General features: G+C 38.4%; 2 protein-coding genes across 8 annotated transcripts in view; both read right to left on the bottom strand.

Moving 5' to 3' along the window:
• Positions 1 to 562: 562 nt before the first annotated feature.
• timm10 (translocase of inner mitochondrial membrane 10 homolog (yeast)) lies at positions 563 to 3120 on the bottom strand. The gene is made up of 2 exons (XM_052126768.1): positions 2908 to 3120; positions 563 to 1348 (listed from the first exon to the last, which is right to left on the bottom strand). The coding sequence occupies exons 1-2, from the start codon at positions 2976 to 2978 to the stop codon at positions 1153 to 1155; spliced, it is 267 nt and encodes an 88-aa protein (XP_051982728.1). The 5' UTR covers positions 2979 to 3120; the 3' UTR covers positions 563 to 1152.
• Positions 3121 to 8432: 5312 nt separating this feature from the next.
• LOC127643823 (catenin delta-1-like) overlaps positions 8433 to 19494 on the bottom strand; it is a 40382-nt gene continuing 29320 nt past the window's right edge. For 4 of the 7 annotated variants that reach the window (XM_052126725.1, XM_052126728.1, XM_052126724.1 and 1 more), the window contains 10 exons: positions 19121 to 19277; positions 18690 to 18707; positions 16698 to 16763; positions 16431 to 16558; positions 16065 to 16215; positions 15679 to 15874; positions 15357 to 15547; positions 15157 to 15210; positions 12484 to 12566; positions 12149 to 12247 (listed from right to left, as the gene is read on the bottom strand). In XM_052126725.1, the coding sequence (XP_051982685.1) occupies positions 12188 to 12247; positions 12484 to 12566; positions 15157 to 15210; positions 15357 to 15547; positions 15679 to 15874; positions 16065 to 16215; positions 16431 to 16558; positions 16698 to 16763; positions 18690 to 18707; positions 19121 to 19277 (1104 nt within the window). In that variant the 3' untranslated portion in view covers positions 12149 to 12187. Of the gene's footprint in view, positions 10506 to 12148; positions 12248 to 12483; positions 12567 to 15156; positions 15211 to 15356; positions 15548 to 15678; positions 15875 to 16064; positions 16216 to 16430; positions 16559 to 16697; positions 16764 to 18689; positions 18708 to 19120; positions 19278 to 19494 lie in introns of those variants that run through there. The other 3 variants (XM_052126730.1, XM_052126727.1, XM_052126726.1) reach the window with 3 other exon arrangements.

Here is a 19494-nt window from a genome sequence, read left to right as displayed (position 1 = left end):
GGTGTGCTGAGTGACTCCAGTCAGGTCTCCTAAGCAACCAAATTGGCCCAGTTGCTAGGGACAGTCAGATGAGGTAACATCCTCGCATTAATGTGCAGTTCTCACTCTCAGTGGGGCACCTGGCAAGTTGTGCGTAGAAGCCGCGGAGAATAGCATGAAGCCAACACGTGCTCTGTGTCTCCATAATGCACTCAAAATGCCACGTAATGCAATTTGTCCTCCTTTTGAAAATGTTTCATAATCTATTTTCCCCACTTTAGAAAAACATTGAATTGTATTGGAGACTTTAGCCCCAGCACCTGGAGGGCTTTTTACCCAAATTCTTTCATTTCACTAATTGGAAAGCTATTAAAAGACTTTTGATTTAATCAACTTTGAAATTTACAATTAAGAAAATTACAATTAAGTATTTTGTCACAAAATAAATGTGATAATTCAGGTACTTTCATTAGCAACATAAACTTGCAACATTTAAAAAATGCAATATTAGTTCAAATTACCTCAAAATAAAACTTTAGGCATTGCATGAAATTATCTCATGGATTAGAAATATGTTGCAGCGCATGTGATAAACAGGTGTTTATGAAAATGTTGCCGTTTTTGATGCTTTTTAGTGTTTTGGGAGAAAATAAAAAGACTTTCACCCCATGGTGCCCCATTGTACCCTATCATTATGAAAATGAGTCATGCTTTTTTTTCTGCAAATAGGCAGGATCAATGGTTTAATTTAGTTTAGTAATAAAGGTGTTTTTGCAAATTTAGAGCCAGATACAATGATCACAGTTAACATAAAAAAACAAAAAAACAAACACAAATGTAAAACACAATTTCACAAGGACCAACAATTCCCCAATACTCAATAAATCTCCCCACCCAGATAAAGTTTTATTCCACGTTAAGTTAATCTTTCATCCAACAAACTAACACTGCCAGATTCTACCAAATCTTGGGGTACCCAACCTCCAACCACAAGTCTGTACCTTGAAATTGTATGTCTCAGTGAATTGTTGTAATATTCATGTTCATGTTATAATCTTTACATTTGTGGCCATGCTGTCCACTTTCCCCCTTTTGGAAGTCCATATTGCTGCTCCTCCCACAAAACCTAGACTATCCAAGAATTTAGGCCCACTGTTGAAGTCCTTATTGCGCTTATCCGGTTCCAGCTGCAGCTTTCCTCATCACCTCCTCATCTTGCACGGAGAGCTCAGTGAGCTTACGACCAAGTCTCTCGTGCAAGTCCAAATACTTCGCAACACAGCGGTCCAGACACACAGCCTCCCCCTTTGAAAGTTCGGCTTCCTTGTAGTGTGGGGGAACACATTTCCTGTGACACGCATTAGTCATGCTGCAGGGGAGAGCACATAAGGATTAGTAAAGATGAGACAGAGGATTTCAGTAATGAAACATGTATATTTACAACTATATATAAATATAATTACATTAAAATTTACTGTAATAATAATCTCATTTTGGATCGTTCCATAAACTAAACATTTAAAAAAAAAAAAAATGCAAAGAAATTTCAGACAAAACAAAAACTACACAGACTTGTATTGATTGTACAGATGATTTGTGGGAAATTAGATGTGATCTATGAGCATTTTGATAGATTTATATAGTGCATGTAATTGAAGAGAAGGTACATCTATCCCTCACAGCCTTGTGCTCATTCTTTAAAAAAATCAAAGATGATGCTAATGTGGTGGATCTTTATTAATTCATCCTCCAAAATACTCATATAAAGGAACATTTTACACCCAATTCGCCCTCATGGTGTTCCAAACCTGTATGACTTTCTTCTGTAGAACACAACTGAAGATTTTTAGAAGAATATTTCAGCTCTGTAGGTCCTTACAATGCAAGTGAATGGGTGCCAAAAGTTTTAAGCTTCAGAAACATATATGCAGCATAATAGCAATCATAAGACTCCAGTGGTAAATCCATATCTTTAGAAGATATCTGATGTGGGTGAGAAACAGATCAACACATATGTCCATTTTTAAATCTAAATCTCCACTTTCACATTCTTCTACTTTAGTGTTTTGGAATTTATAGTAACAAAGGATTTGATCTGTTTGTCACCCACACCAATCATATTTGCTTCTGAAAATATGGATTTAACATGTGGAACTTATAGATTACTTTTATGCTGCTTTTATATGCTTCTTGGACTTTCAAAGATTTGGTCACCATTCACTTTCATTGCATGGTCCAACAGAGTGGAAAACCTTTGATTGTGTTCAGCAGAAGAAAGTCATAAACATCTGGGATGGCATGACAGTGAGTAAATGAGGGATTTTTGGGAGAATTATCCCTTTAAGCTTGTAAATGTGGTTTTAGTAACTCCAAGGGGATTGCCTATTCTGTATATTTTATTAAATTAATGCTTTAGTCAAGAACATTTCAAATGCATCCATCACCCTTACAAAAAAGTAATGTGGTGGTATCAGATGGTAATACCATGATAATTTCATATCTACAGTGGAACTGAATGATTACCTTATTTGTGCCCCATGGTATTTAAATTATATTCTGAAGAATTTGTAGAATACCATGGTATTATTATGGTCCATGTCCAAAAACATGGTATTGGTTTATGTACCCCCCAAAAATAAATAAATATATTATCATGGTCGAAATAAGAGTTTGCACTGTGATAAACCCCATTTGACGCCTTAATAAATAGGAAATCTCGAGCAAGGCCTGACGTCTAAAAAAGATCACAACGTGATGGGAAAACGTATTGGTTCTCTTAAATCGTTGATCGGGGAATATCTCATATGCAACTTGCATGATTTACAACATAATTACAAAAATAAATGTGATTTTATATGCTGAAATGTAAGTAATGTGATAAAAGCATGCTGTTGCAGATACGAGAATACATATTCGTAGTTTTCATACCGGTTATACATATCAGCCATCATTTCAACCTCCAGCTCCGCGGCGAGCTGCTGCGCTTTCATGGGATCCATTTCAGCAAACGGGCTTTCGATTCAAACTCGTTGAAAACCCACAGAACAACGAGTGGGTTCCGGTAAATTTATCCCTGACAGCCTTGCTTAACCTTCACCGTGTGCGCTTGACCAGAGGGCGAACTCACGTGTATCCTTTGGATTCGGTGTTGAACTTGTCACTTCCGCTGACAATAAAGTTTTCTATTCAAAAGTACCCTGTTCAAGCCATAGACATCTCTATAATATCTGTGGTTCAAGCCTCCTTAGTTCACACTTTTGGCAGCAGTCATATATATATTTTTTTTTCACAAGTATATTTTTTATATTATGTGTTTCTATTAATTAAACTTACACGTTTTATTTATATATTTTCGAAAATAAACGAAATAATTAAATAGTTATAAATAACGAAGGTTTTGTATTTCACAAATCATCTGACCCAAAATAAACAAGCAGATCTTATGTATGAACATATTTTATTTACACTATTTGAGATATATACACACATAACTTTATATATGAGACAGGCAAAAACAAATTAATTCACATAAGTGATGTCAAACAGACAAAAACTATTCTTGTCAATCGTTATAATCTTAAACCTCAGAGTGCTTAGCTCAAACATTTGTAAATGCCAAACTGTTAAAGATGTATTCCCATCTTGAAAATAAATTTAATTCAGTCTCTGCAGAGCCCATTGTTGCCAACTTAGCGACTTTGTCGCTATTTTTAGCGACTTTTCAGACCCCTTTAGCGACATTTTTTCAAAAAAGCGACTAGCGACAAATCTAGCGACCTTTTGGACAAACCTTAGCAACTTTCCAAATTCCAAATATCGCCAGTACTGCAAGCGTGAGGTCTTACTTCCCCGCTGCGTCTGCTCTGTTCAGTGAGCGGCTGAGAGGAGCAGCACATTCCGTTGAATGCACGCCAGCGGACATAGACATGAATGAGCTGCGCATGTGCACGCTGTGTTAGCAGGAACCAATCAGTGATCACATATCAGCTGCCTTCTCCTTTGTTTTAATTCAAAACATTTAATTTGACCGTTTTTCGGCTATATACTTATATAAAAACAGTATGAGCACGGTTTAGGGGAGATAACCGTTATTATAAACTGAAGTAGGCTACAGTACCAACAAATTAGGCAGAATGCAAATACGACGCGATGACGTCATTAATATGCTAATGACGCATGACGTCATCTGGCAACATTTAGCTACTTTTCGAGCAGGCTTTAGCTACTTTCTATTGAAAATAGTTGGCAACACTGGCAGAGCCCAACCGCAGCCCCCTGCCCCCACCCATGCTCCTAAAGATGGGGGCGAAAAATGACGCGGAGGCTTTTGACCTTTATAAAAAAAAACTGTTGCGGTCTGGAGCTGGTCGTGCGACCAGTGGGCGGTCAGGCTCCTTCTGCTTTTGTCCGGGGAAGCCAAGCTTGCTGCCCAACAACTGCCAGTGGCTAACCTCTTGGACTATGATGGCCTGAAAAAGGCCATCCTGCAGCGGATGGTTTGAAGTCTGGAGCAGTACCAACAGCTCTTCCAGTCCTTGAAGCTGGTGGAAATTCGACCGCCTGTTTAAGCCCGTAAGGGTTAAAGGGGGTACTCACCAAGCATTGGTGGACACAGATTATAATCAAACTACTATCCACTAACGCTTGGTTCAACACAGCCATTGGACACCGCTAAAATGGTGAGGGTAAAGTGTGTGCATGGGGATATTCACAAATACCCTGTCGTGACGCTTACAATCCAATTTCGGGGAACAAAACATAGAGTGGAGGCCACGGTTAGTTCCCGCCTCACCCATCCGCTGATTTTGGGGACTAATTGGCCTGAATTCAAGAATGTATTAAAGGGAATATGTGTGGATGGGTCCTGTGTAAAAGTGATGAGATGTGAAATGTGCGATGCTCTGGCAGGGGAGGCGGAGCTGTCTTTGTCAGCTCCACGTCAGGATGATGTGAGGGGGGAGAGGCTGTGGCCCCTCCCATCCTCAGGGGATTTCCCTCGGGAGCAGTTGCGAGACGAAAACCAAGTGAGAGTGATAGATGGACAACAACTCCGGCTGAGTGTTGCTTATCCCTATTTCGCAATTATAAATGAGCAGTTGTATAGAGTGATGCAGGACACTCAAACAAAGGAAGACACAACCCAACTCTTAATACCGCGGAGCTGCCGAGAAATGGTGTACCAGGTGGCTCACATTAATCCGATGGTAGGTCACTTAGGAGAAAGAAAGACACTAAACTGCTTAATAGCTGTTTTTATTGGCCGGGCATTGGCGCCGATATCCGCAGGTGGTGTGCGGCATGCTGTGAGTGTCAGCTAGTAAATCCGCCGGCCACCCCAAAACCGGTATTGCGCCACCTTCCACTGATAGAGGTCCCCTTTGAGAGAATTGGCATGGACCTAGTTGGGCCATTGGAGGGACAGCATGTGGACATTGCTTTGTATTAGTCCTAGTGGATTATACAATGCGGTATCCAGAAGCAGTGCCTCTATGCAAAATCTCACTCTTCAAAAAAATCTCCCGGGTGGGGATTCCGAAAGAAATCCTCACCGATTAGGGCACAACTTTTATGTCACTATGCGAGCTTTACGAATTATTGGGCATTAAGGTGATTCGCACCAGACTTTACCATCCACAAATAGACGGCCTGATCGAGCTATTTAATAAAACCCTTAAAAACATAATTCATAAGTTTGTGCATGAGGATGCTAGGAATTGGGACAAATGGCTTGACCCCTTGTTATTCACAATACGAGAGGTTCTGCAAGCCTCCACAGGGTTTTCCCCATTTGAGCTGCTGTATGGGCGGCGCCAGTGCGGTATCCTTGATATCATCCGCGAAGCATGAGAGGAGGGACATTCAGATAGCAAGAATGAAATTCAGTACGTTCTTGATCTTATAGCAAAACTACACACCTTAGGGCAAGAACAACAGTGCTGACTGTACAACAGGGGAGCTTGGATGTGGGAATTTGCTCCGGGAGATAAGGTACTCGTATTGCTCCCCACATCAAGCTCCAAATTACTCGCCAAGTGGCAAGGACCTTTTGAGGTCACACGACGAGTGGGGGATCTCGATTATGAGGTTTAGCGAACCGATAGAGGGGACACACGTCAAATATATCACCTTAACGTCCGGAGGTGAATATAAAACCAATTCATAACACCCCGGACCCTTGCGGAGACCACCTCTCACTGTACCAGCGAAAAAACAGTCTTCTCAACGCCGTTTGGATTGCACCAATTTGTGATGCTTCCGTTCGGTTTGTTTGGGGCCCTGGCTACGTTTCAGCGGGGCTGTACTCTCACAGGTGGTAGAGGAGGGAGGAGCGCCCTGTGCTCTACATCCGCCTTAAGCTCTCCTTGAGGGAAATTAAGTACAGCAGAGTGGAGTGTCTGGCCCTCAAGCAGGCAGTCCTCACACTCTGGTACTACCTGCTGGGGCGGGCCTTCACCCTCTGCTCGGACCAAGCCCCACTCCAATGGCTCCACCACATGAAGGGTACCAACGCAATGGATCAATCTGTGGTATCTGGCTCGCCAGCCTTTTAAAATTCAAGGTGGTCCCCAGACCGTTGGCATAGATGGCTGCCGCCAACTTCCTTTACAGAAAGGGTGGGGGTGGGGGGGAGTGGTAGGGAAAATGGCTAATTGGGCCCAATTTGGACATTTTCACTTAGGGGTGTACTCACTTTTGTTGCCAGCGGTTTAGACATTAATGGCTGTGTGTTGAGTTATTTTGAAGGGACAGCAAATTTACAGTTATACAAGATTTACACTCACTACTTAACATTGTAGCAAAGTGTCATTTCTTCAGTGTTGTCACATGAAAAGATATAATAAAATATTTACAAAAATGTGAGGGGTGTACTCACTTTTGTGAAATACTGTATGTTCTGAAGCGATGTGAAAAGTGTGGGTGAGAAAAAGATCAGTCAAGTCTTTTTTTTTTTTTTTAACTACAAATTCTCAAGTATTAACACTTGTCTCCACACAGGAGTAAAAAGAATAGTTGCATAAAAATATCACATTTACAAAATTACATTTACTCACCCTCATGTCATTCCAAATCTCTACAATTTTCTTCCATCAAACACCAACTGAGAAGTTTTGCAGAATGTCTGATCTGCTCCTTTTCATAGGTGGAAAGTGGATGGGGACCAACAGCAGTTCAGCTCCAAAAAAATTGCTAAAATCTTTTTTTTTTTTTTTTTTTATGCCAAGGACCCCCAAATATAATGATCCACTTACAGGCACTCTTTTGCAAAAAATTATGACAACAGCTGTACATTTTCATGTATCAAGATAATAGTTTTACTCTGAGAAAAATTGTAAACATATTATAAAATATTTTCAAAATCAAATAATTGACCTTTATATTGGCATCATACTAAATCCAAAACATATTACATTTAAATAAAATATCTGGAAAAACTCTACTTGGTATTAAAGGAATATTCCAGGTTCAATACAAGTTTAGTCAATACAAGCATTTTTATATATATATAAAAAAGAGCAAACATCTTACGCTTACAATGGAAGTAAATGGAGTAAAAGTTTTGGAGGGTTTAAAGGCAGAAATGTGAAGCATACAATTGTATTTTTGTTCATTTTAAATGTATTTCTGATTATTTTAATTCTCCTTTTAAAATTATTTGAGCTGTAAAATTGTTTAAATCATGGTTTTCACGGTTTTTTAGGGTTTACGGCGATACATCATGGCAACAAATTTGTAAAATTGGATATAACTTTACACAGAAAAGGTTAGTAAGTGATTTTATCACATATGCTTAGCGGCTGTACTTTTAAAAAAGTGAGTATCTAAAATTTACAGATTTGCCCCATTTACTTGGACAAGTTGAGATATATTTCTTGTGGGAATCAACATTATACCACAAATGCTTTCGAATGTGCTTATCATTGATTGAAACTAGAGTATTCTTTTAATTGACAGTGTATCTTTCATTGAATAAAATAATCATGATCGACCTCATGGTCTTTATGGTCAATGGTCTTTAAACAGAGGAATTAAATGGTAAACATGTCAAATTCGTTAAAGCTCTTTCAAAAATAAAAATTCACAAGTGCGCTAAAAATACATTTAGTAAAATCTTATGTCTTTAAAATGTTCTACAAAATCCAAAGTGCCACCCATTTTGAAAACCCTGCAACAAATATATAAATGTGTTATTTTGAGTAAAATATTTAATATAATTTTCATTTCATTCTTTCAATATAGAAAAATTCAGTTTCTCTGAACTGATACTTGTGTTGTTTATGGACCGTATTATTTCTAATGTTAATTTAGAGGCTACATTTTAAACTCAGGATTTAGTTTTCAGTTTTCTAGATTCTTTCCCATTTAAGAAATTACAGTTCTAAATATTTATTCAGCATCTGAATTATTAAAATGTACAAAAATTCACTCTCAGAAACTAAACAAAAATCATTCTTTTATTTAAAAAAACAGTATTGCTAAGTTACATGTTCAATCCATGAGAGAAAGGTGCAATGTTTAAGACCAAAGGTAATGTGTTGAAATATAGGAATTATAAATCAAGATTCATTTGTTAGTGTTGCAGAGAAACATCATGTCAACTGACAGCACGACACAAAGATTTTTTTTTTCCTTTTAGTCTTTAATTAAAAGATATAAACCGTAAATGCATTTATTTGAAAAACATAACTGATTGCATATGCATTCAACAACCCCAGAAAAAAAAAAAAAAGAAATCAGTCCCAATCATAAAATATAGAAAAGGAAGAGCAAAAGGACAAAACCAAGAAGAAAAATAATAATTAAAATTAACAAATATTCTCTGGTATATATAGTTCAATGTGCTTTTACTTTATCTTATTTTCTCATCAAGCTATAATCAAAGTCTGAGCTCTGGCTAAATCCTGCCTGAAAGAGATGCTATTTTTTATAATTAAAAGACTGTCATCTGCCTTCCTCAACACTGTAAGATTGATTGATTCCTTAAAACTTAAGGGCAAACAGGACTTGTGGCTCATATGTATTTAGTCAACAGCCAATCTTCCATTTATTGTCTGTAGTGTCTCCAAGCATCGGACAACGCAGAAGGCGGGATTAAAAATGCACTGGGGGGAAAAAAATAAGTTCTTAAAAAAGGAAATCCATCGACTAGAGTTTCCATTCAGTAAATATCTACACCAGACTTACTGTGCATTTGAAATATGCAGTCTACAGAACAAGCACTGTACTTCTGGATCTCAGGAAACCCCAATGCATATACATCTCCTCAAATGTACACTTGTTCACTCTCTAAACACATAGGCACTGGAACAAAGAGGCAGAAGGGTGGCCGAACATCCCTGTGCACTCTCCTGGATGCCGCTCATCACAAACAAACAAACTCTCACTCACCCACAACACATTTAACCATTCAGCAAGTGAGGCACTCCAAGTATGCGGAGTGGATTTGTGAGATGCGGTCATATTTACACATTCATTTATATTAAGACAAAAACAAAATAGCACAAACTGGGTCCACCAGTATGTCCTCAGCCCACAAAGTATTAAGAAATGGGAGCACTGGTCAAAGATCTGTGCTAAAATTTGTCTCTGATTTTAAGGCTCTTCTTAAATCAGCTCTGCTGTGGCCATTTTATCAAGTTTATATATAAAGTGGGGGGTTTTCCACTCTGTATGCACCAAAGACCAAAACAACAGTGGGAAATATCCAAAAACAACTCTCTCACTCTGGAATGCTTTGCAAATTTGCCACCAGGTCTACTAAAGAACCCGTACATTTTGGAGTTTTGAGTATTCAGGAACCCAACTGTCCTCAGCTACCACTAGAGATACTTATTGAATGCTACTAGCTTAAAAAATATCCCAATGCTTCTATTGTAATGCTTAATCAAGGTAAAATCATTCACAAAAACCACAGATGAAAAACCTAGGGGGAGTAGTGTTGGGCTAATTGTTCATCTAGTGCTTTCAGAAAACAAAGACAAAAAATAGGCCTCAATGCATCAAGACATAAAACTGAGATATTCTATATACATTATTTTCCGAAGGTCACACGTGACAGTGATGCAATTTGGCATTACTTTTATCACTGTGAGCCAAAGCAAAAAGTAGCAAAACAATAAAAATACCAACGGCAGTCTATACTAGTGTTCTAATAGATGCATAAGCAATACCGAAAACAAAAATGGATTATAAAGCTTGATAAGCTTGGCATGTGGCTGACCCAATAGATCTTTAAGTCCCTAGTGTTTACCATAGTCCATTATTTTCACAAAAAAAGAAAGTGGTATGGACCAAAATCAAAAAGGAATAGATTCATTCTGTAGTGTCCATTGTAAGTAGTGAGTGGTCTAAATCACATTGATTTCAGTGCGAGTTAGAGAGTGTGACAACAAGAGACTGCTGAAAACTATGAAAGGGGTCGCTGCAATTAGTGGCTATGGTCCCATAAGTGATGAGATCACAGGCTCAGCAGGGACAGTAGGCAGGAGGAGGAAACTCACGGCGGGTGATGTACACAATCAGTTTTTCTGTGGAGAGAAATAGATGGAGGTATGAAGGTTCAGTATCGCACTCTTACATACAGTTTACTAGTTACAAGGGGAATGGATTCAATAATGTGTCATCACTGAATTGTGATGGGCATTTGTGCACAATGCAAAATGCACATCAGCTGGTTTATACATTCAACTGATGAAGGATAAAACCGCTAAATGGACACGAGGGGAAGAGATCAGTGTTGGGGAGTAACAAGTAGCGACTTTCAGTTTCAGCTACTAACTTAACTAAATTTTTTCAGTGTTGCTTCTCCAGTAACAAGCGTCATTTTCAACAATTTACAGTTTATGCGTTTTTAACACCATGCAAGCTTTTAAGGCTATTTTCATGGTGAATTCCTGGTTAATATATAAAACAGGTAAAACGGCTAAAAACCTCTCAAAGATGTTTATGGAAGTATATGAGTGACAAATGTCTTTGATACAAAAAAAAAAAAAAAGTATGTTGAATTGCACTAATTAATCAAAAGAAATGCATTTCATTAACTGTGTTGCATTTTTTGCTTGTATTGTAAAGTTCAACCAAGTTAGTTTAACCAATTTATCAAAGCTGGCTATCATCCATCTACAAACAATGCAGGTGTAACTTCGATAATGCAACATATCAGATGCAAATGTGATGACACAGATTGTTATAAAGGTTTATTTAGTGATGAACTCTCACGGTCTTCATCAACACCCGGTCGCAACACCTAGTGGTGAAACATAGTAGCAGCAAGAGAAGATTTCATCAGCACTCTACTACTTTTTCTGCAACGCCTGGATGTGCAAGGTTACATTTCCAAATGAATTTGAACCACTGAAATTTTAGAGACAAGTAAAATATAAAAAAATAATATTGTAAATGTAAAATATAAATGGACCAAATATTACCTGCTGTATAATAATATAAAAAAAAAAAAGTAATATTTTGGAACTCAAGTTTAAAAGGTATTGAATTTTTTTTAATGACATTTTATGATTTTTTTTTTTTAAATCATCTTAAATAACGATGTTAAATTGCTTTAAGAGTGCTTGAGTAAACACAGTAGGTCTTTTTACATCGTTTTGCTAGAACTAAGGTAATGATCAAAATGAAATATATAGATAAAGGCTGCTTATTCTATAAATTATGATCTTTTAGATAAGTGTTTACTGTATCTATTAAAGTTTAATGATGATTATTAAACGGCATTGAAAGAGTTGCCATGTTTGCTGGGCACTTATTGGCTGCTTTCCTTCACTATTCATCCATTTAAACAAGAATTTAAGCAAAAGCTTTTAAATTAAATCTTTTTTAAATCAAAGGAAACAAATTCACTCGTGTGTCCAAACTTATGACTGGTAGTGTATATTTAAAAAAAAAAATATTGCGCTCTTAAATTGATTCAATGATGTTAGCTAGTTGTAAAATAACTAGCAGTAGACTACTGGTTTAACTACTTTAATTTTGGAAAATACATAAAAAGTAGCTTCCCCAACACCGGAAGAGATGTACAAAGATTAGTAAAACCCATTTACAGAAGCATAGAATAACAACATAAGTGTTAATGGGGTTAGAACCAAAAACACAAAAGACCAGCACACACACACTTAAATATACACATGAAGCCCATGCAGAAGGTTGACACACATACCATGCGTGCTCATGCACTGAGTGGGGGAGGGGGAGTGGCCTAACCATCATAAGAGTCCAAAAGAGGCAGAGAGCCCCGCCTCTCCCCATACATTCCTCCCTGAGAGTCAAAGAGAGAGAAAGATTGACAGAGGATAACAGAAAGGTAAAGGCCATTGAAGTCCAGTGAGTTATAAGAGTGTGGTCAGTGTTAGTAGAGGTGGGAATCCCCTTAGTGAAATTACGTGAGGTAAACAAGCTTTAAGTTTTGCTTGTGAAGAACGTTTAAAGAGAACACAAGTTGTTTGTTGTGTGTGAGTGCACACGGGTGGTTGATTGCTTGAATGTGTTGGTCACCTGAGGTGCATCTCTGTCAGAGCGATCCAGAGTGTCGTCTAAAGTGTTTCTCCGTCCTCTCTGGTCTATCGTAGAGTAAGCATCTTGTAACGCAAACAATTCAAAATTATTAGCACAGTGATTTCTGCTTTACGTAGCACATAGATGTGAGCAGGGTCCAAATTAACACTCAAGCATCAAATACACTTGCAAAATACAAAAAGGTTCTGTCCCTCTTTCTGTTTGACATTAAAACAAAAGATACAATTAGGGTGTGTTCACACTTGGCAGGTTTGGTTAGATTAAAATTAACTCTGGTGTAATTGCTCTGTTAGTGCAGTTCATTTGAACAAGTGTGAACGCTGCCATCCAAACCTTAGTGTGCACCAAACAAGTGGACCGAGACTGCATGAATAGTGGGCCTCGGTCCACTTTAAAACAAACTCTGGTCCATGCTGCATTCGAATATCAATCAAACCGCACCAAAGACGTCTAAACGGCCCAATAAAACAAGTAATTTGCCTAATACTGACCTCAAGCATACCTGGTTCTTATCGTTTTAGGAGCCATGTTGCCCTTTACAGTTCGGTATGGCGTCGGAACCGCCGTCAGTAGTCCTTGTAGCATATCTTCGTTTGTGTGTGCAAAAGAGGAATTATGGGTGCTGTTTTGACTCCTTTATAAATTTTATTAGCTCTTCATTTGTTCTCAGCTGGTAAAATGCCATCATATATACATGTATAAATCCAACGAACACATTTCGCCCAGCAGCCAGCATTGTTTTGGATGTTCGGCAAGTTCAATCGCAAAATATATGTCATAAAAGCTGTCCAATCAGGTTGTGACTTTTTCCTGATGCCTTATGTTTTGCATCTTTAGGTTAGGAGTTAAAAATGCCAGTGTGAAGGCTAGGCGAACCAGGACTAAATGTATAATTTTCTGTTTTGGTCCGGACCAGGAAAACCGAACTACAACTGTGAACACACCCATACCATAGTATACAAAAGAAAAGATCAGTAACTGTTACTAATCTTTTACATTAGTAGAAAATTACCACAAGTTTAGTATGTCTGCCAAAATGTAACTTCATGTGGCAATATTTTGACTGTTAAGCCACCAAAACAAAACTGAGAAAGAAGAAATCATGATGTTATTGTGACAGGTGCAATTTTACTGGAGAAATTACACAATGACCTGTGCTGTTTGTCGTGAAAATGCAAAAGGGAAAGTTAATTAATTGTCAAAGTGACAATATAAAAATATAGGACTTTATAAAAGGGCTGTCAACCCATTCAAATTTTGTATGCATTTATTCATGCATTATTTTTTTTATATAAATTAATCTCGTGCAATGTAATGTGTTAAAGTGTCAGCCCTAATATACAGTATATATAGAAATACAAAAGTACCATTTCATGGCCAGTATAAAGTATTTAGAGACAAAAAGTCCATTAGCTTAAAGTTAATTTTGTACCCTGGGTATAAGTGTATCCAATTATGAAAGTGTACATTGAGGAGTCAAAAACATTATGACCACCTGTCTTATATGCTGTTGGTACTCTGCATGCCACTAAAATAGTGCTGAGCGAGGCATGGACTCTATAAGACCCCTGAAGGTGTCCTGTGGTATCAGCAGCAGATCCTTTAAGTCCTTAAGTTGTTAGGTGGAGATGTCATAGATCAGACTTCTTGGTCCAACACATCCCATAGCTCCTCAATCAGATTTAGGTCTGGGGAATTTGGAGGCCAAGTCAACGCCTTGAACTCTTCATCATATTCCTCGAACCATTCCTGAACAATGTGTGCAGTGTGGAAGGGTGCATTATCCTGTTGGAAAAAGTCCAGTGCCATCAGGGAATCCCATTGCCATGAATGGGTGTACCTGGTCTGCAACAATGTTTAGGTAGGTGGCACATTTAAAATTAATGTCCACATGAATGGCCGGACCCAGGGTTTCCCAGTAGAACATTGCCCAGAGCATCACACTCCCTCCACCGGCTTCTCATCTTTCCACAGTGCATCCTGGTGCCATCACTTCCCCAGGTAAACGGTGTACACGTACATCCACGTGATGTAAAAAAAAAAAATGGGACTCATTGGACCAGGTGAACTTCCACTGCACCAAGGTCCAGTTCGATACTCGTATGCCCATTTTAGGCACATTCAACGGTGGACGGGGTCGTCATGGGCACTCTGACTGATCTGCGGCTACGTAGCCCCAAACCCAGCAGGGTGAGATGCACTGTTGTGACACAGTCCTCCCGTAACCATCATAAACGTTTTCTGTGACGTTTTCTGCCACAGCAGATCTTCAGTCAGTTCAGACCAGATGGGATGGCCTTTGTTGACCTCACGCATCGATGAGCCTTGGGAACCCAACATCGTGTCGCTGGTTTGTTCCTCCTCAGACCACTGTCGGTAGGTACTCACCATTGCTGACCGGGAGCACCCCACAAGCCTTGCTGTTTCAGAGATGCTCTGACCCAGTCGTCTGAACATAATAATTTGGCACTTGTCAAAGTCACTCAGATCTTTACTCCTGCATTCACCACGTTGAATATGAGAACTGATTGTTTGCTACCATCTAAATCTACCCAGACCTTGACATGTGGCCTTGTTAGGAGATGATCAACATTTTCTGCTTTACCTATGGTCATAATGTTTTGGCTCATCGGTGTCCATCTTTTTTCTTACCTGGTCCAATGTCATTAAGAGGAATCATATCTCGGTCCCTGTCCTGTTTGCCACCTTAAAAAAAAAAAAGAAAAGAAACAGTGAGATCAGAGATACATAGAGCTGTGGACTGCTGATAAATAGATTCTTAGGCTATCTTTTGGATCCATTTGTTGTGTAAAAACTAAAGAGGATTCAGCAAGAATGAATTGTGTCTTCACCTCTGTCTATTAGCGGCAAGGTGCTGTCCTCGTATCCTCCGTTGGTGCGGGTGTTGTTAGGTGGGGTGAGGTTGACCATGAAATCAGTTTTCTTCCAGCCATCTTTCTCCAGTGTGCGGCGGAGCTCTTTGAAGCCCCACACGATCTGCAGGACCAGCCCAGCGCCACGGACCTCTCGATCTGAACGGTTGCTGTATGTGGAGAACACAGACGGTTATACATCAACAACAGCTTACAAGGATCACAGAAGCCCTTTGCTTAGAAACAAGCACATGAATGTGACCAGATTACTCAGAGAAACAGTGACACAATATCAACATACCTGTCTTTGTTGATGAGCACCAATCTCTCGATGCCCTGGGAGCTGCGCAGGGTTTTGGCCGCCTCCACACTGGACCCGATCACCTCTGCCATGGTGCTGAGAACAGACACCACAGTCTCCTCTGAAAGTGCACGCGCAGGCTGACTCTGACCACCGCCCGGCAGGTTAGCCACCAGGTTAGGCACTGCATGTTTTCCTAAATGCAAAGAGAGAGATAAAGGTTGAAGTAAATACACATGCCAAACACTGTTAACTGAATGGGGACACATTTATAGGGAATAAAACACTTAGCATATATGATGTAATTAAACAAACCAGTATTATATTTATTACTGATAAGCATAAAATCTTGTAGCAAGCCAAGCATTCATCTTGCTAATACACACCTAGCAGGTCACGGTTGCGAGCGTCAATGGCCAGGTTTCTCAGTGCTCCAGACATGGCTCTGACCACACGGTCATTCCCATGAGATAACAGCTCTGTCATCATTGGCAGACCATGCTCCTGTCGCACAATTCCTCTAATGTACCGCCCATACTGGTGGAAGAAAGCATTTTATTTACAACTCAAAATCAGAAATAGTTTGAAAAGTGTCCGTTACGTGGTAAACGGTTATGCAACTATTGAAAACACAGCCTAGCAGCATCTGCATTGGACTGCAATAGCAATATAGTACGTATCTGCTTGTGAAGCAGTGATACTGGTCACACAGTCATCCGAATTCTCTTCAGTTGTTTTGTGCATGTACTCACGGTCCAGCGGCCTGCACACAGATTCTGCACAGCTCCTGCAGCAGCTTCTAGAACCGATGGGTTCTTGCTCTCTTTCAGGAGGGAAGTGTACAAACGCACTACCTCTGGCTGGAACAGCAATTCATAACCTACAAAAAGACACAATCATTAATTTTTATCTCACCTAGTACCTGACAAAGCTTTTGATACTTAGATGAAGCAATACTATTCACATAGTATTTATAGCCAACAGGAAGTCCATTCAGGATTGTGCAATTGTCTTTGTACCTTTGGCTGGTGTGCTTCTCTTTGGAATGTCAACCGTATCTGAAGTCCCATCATCATCTTTCTTCCCTGAACACAACAGAAGGAACGAGCAGCAAGTGAAATGGAGAGAAAGGTGAAATAAAGTGATTGAGACCAATAAGGGATTTTAAAAAAAAACATTTGTCTTCAAATGGTTGAGATTCTAGTTGACAATTTAGAAGCACATCTCTGAAGAAAACCACCTCTTTATATTAGACTACAGACCATAAAATGCCAGTCTATATGAGTGTATAAAGCATTCCAACATAAAAAGAAAAGATAAAAAAGATTTACTTCAAACAAAAGATAGTTTACTTCAGACAGAGTTATCAAAGAAGCCATTTATACCCCATGAGGAAATACCCTTCGGGATGTGATGATTAGACTGATGACTTAATTCAAAAGGTCCAGTTCAAACAGAAGTATGATATCATAGTGTAGTGACAAAGTAAAAACAGGCACAAAAAACAAATCAAACATTGTCCTTGAATAGGTCTATGTGATCAAAGATAAATGTGAAGGCACAGATTTATCAGAAGTGTGGTGCATTGGCGCCCTCTGATGGTTAGATGGAATTTAATGCTGAAGTATGTAACTTTTTCCTGTGTTAAAATACGTTCTACTATCTCAGTTTAAAATGCAGGGGAAACTATAAACACGGTGTCTCTGTGGCACTATGAAAATTACTCTGTTTTTAACATCAGTCTCATGACAAACAACACAGACTCAACCAATGGCGTGAGTTGGGGTGGGGCTATTATTTTCTTTGACCAACAGCAGAAGGGGGGCATATCCAGAAATCTGATTTGAAAACATTGTTTATTTTTGCAAATCCGTTTGGTAGCACTAGTGCCACAGAAATTACATACTTCAGCTTTTTTTTTTTTTTTTTAAATGGACTTTAGTCATGAAAGATATATCAAATTAAATGTTACATTTTACACAAAAAGGAGGACCTTAGAAGGCAGCATAACTTTTTAAAAAGCTTTTGGGTCAAGAACACACCCTTTAAATGCTGTCTAGATAGGCAGCTTACTAGGCTTTATAATTCAGTGTCCAGTGACATACTTGTTACTGGTATCATACATTTCCTTCCGATCAATAACAAGCTTATGTAACTGGTGCACTTATGTGTCTTCTTTCTTTAAGTAGTGCAGCTCATAAAATGGATGTGAAATGGAATATGTTTTTTTGTCCCCTAAAGCAGAGGTTTTTAAACTGGGGTCCAGGGATCCCCCAGTCCACGAAAAATTTGGCATTACCAAATTTTACATTATTAAAATTGCTTTCTGCTTTTTAAAGACTTCAAGATTTTGTACAAGATACAAGATTTTGTATTTCTGTTGAAATCCCTAGTTTTCAACTATAAGAAATCAGCTTTCATGTCTGTAATATAAAATATTTAATTAACCTTAAGCTTGCTCACTGGGGGTGGTAAGGCCATATTCTCAGTAAAGTTGCTTTGGTATTATTTTTACTTGTGAAAGCAATATACAAAATATATTGTTCCTCTTAAGGTTTATATACAAACATTAAAAAATTTGAATAGTGATTTAGGGCAAGAGTTTTCAAACTTTGATGCCCAAGACTTCCAAATATGACCCTGGTGACGGACAATATATATATATATATATATATATATATATATATATATATATATATATATATATAAAAAATATATCTCAGATTAAATGTAAAAAAAAAAAATATATATATATATATATATATATATATATATATATATATATATATATATATAACATTTGTCCGTCACAAGGGTCATATTTGGAAGTATTGGGCATCAAAGTTTGAAAACTCTTGCCCTAAATCACTATTCGAATTCCAATTCAGATCCATTTTCTGAACATGAACCTAAAACAGTGTTAATGAGTTAAATGGGGTAAAATGTAACTGATTCCAGTGAAAGCAAGCAAAGCTTTTTATTAAGCAAAGAAAATAAAGAGAAAAGCTTACCTTTAGAAAACCACTCGTCTGTAACAGGACAAAAAGATGCAAGGAAAGACAGCAGAAGAGACCGATGAGGAAATGAGAGAGAGAGGAAAGGACAGTTTTTCGGTATAAAAAAAATTGCAATAGTGCCCCAGCCACCATTAAATCATTCAGGCAACAAAATCACTAAGCACACATCCATGTGTAAAATACATGCACGCTTCATCTCTTTCTTGTATAAACAAACCCGATCTGGCATGTATCAAACTCACTGTATTAACATACTTCAAAGTGTGTACTATGATTTAAGGACAAGGAAGAAACACAGCCTCTTAGCTTTGTTTACACAACACAGAGATTGTGGTGGAATGCAAAGATAGCAAGTTAACATATTTTAATTGGCTACACCCCACAATCAGTGCCTGTGTTTTTATTTAAATTACTCAGAAATGCACCTTTGCCCTTTCGGGAGCTAAAGCGACCACCCTTTTGGGAAGAAGGGGTGGGGCCTTGGTTGATTGGCATTGTCTCCTGGTAGCGCTCGCAACCTGGTATCTCCCGATGCACTTGATAAGACAGATTCCTCAGCAGACACACGCTGTTCTCTATCAACTGCAAAGACAGCCATAATAAACTATTATTACTATTATTTTATAAACAAAATTACAATTTGCCATTGCCAAATGCAAAACTACTTTTAAACAGTTGATAAATCAAAGACTGATCCTACAAACCTACATTCAAAAATTAAGACTTGACAGATTCTTTTTATTCCAATAACACTTAATTCTGTGTTTTATTTTCATTCCAGTGTTACAGCGTTTCACCA

This window comes from Xyrauchen texanus, chromosome 5 (assembly GCF_025860055.1).
Source record: "Xyrauchen texanus isolate HMW12.3.18 chromosome 5, RBS_HiC_50CHRs, whole genome shotgun sequence".
In the NCBI taxonomy this organism is placed as follows: Eukaryota; Metazoa; Chordata; class Actinopteri; order Cypriniformes; family Catostomidae; genus Xyrauchen; species Xyrauchen texanus.
This window is presented reverse-complemented; position numbering and strand designations above follow the sequence as displayed.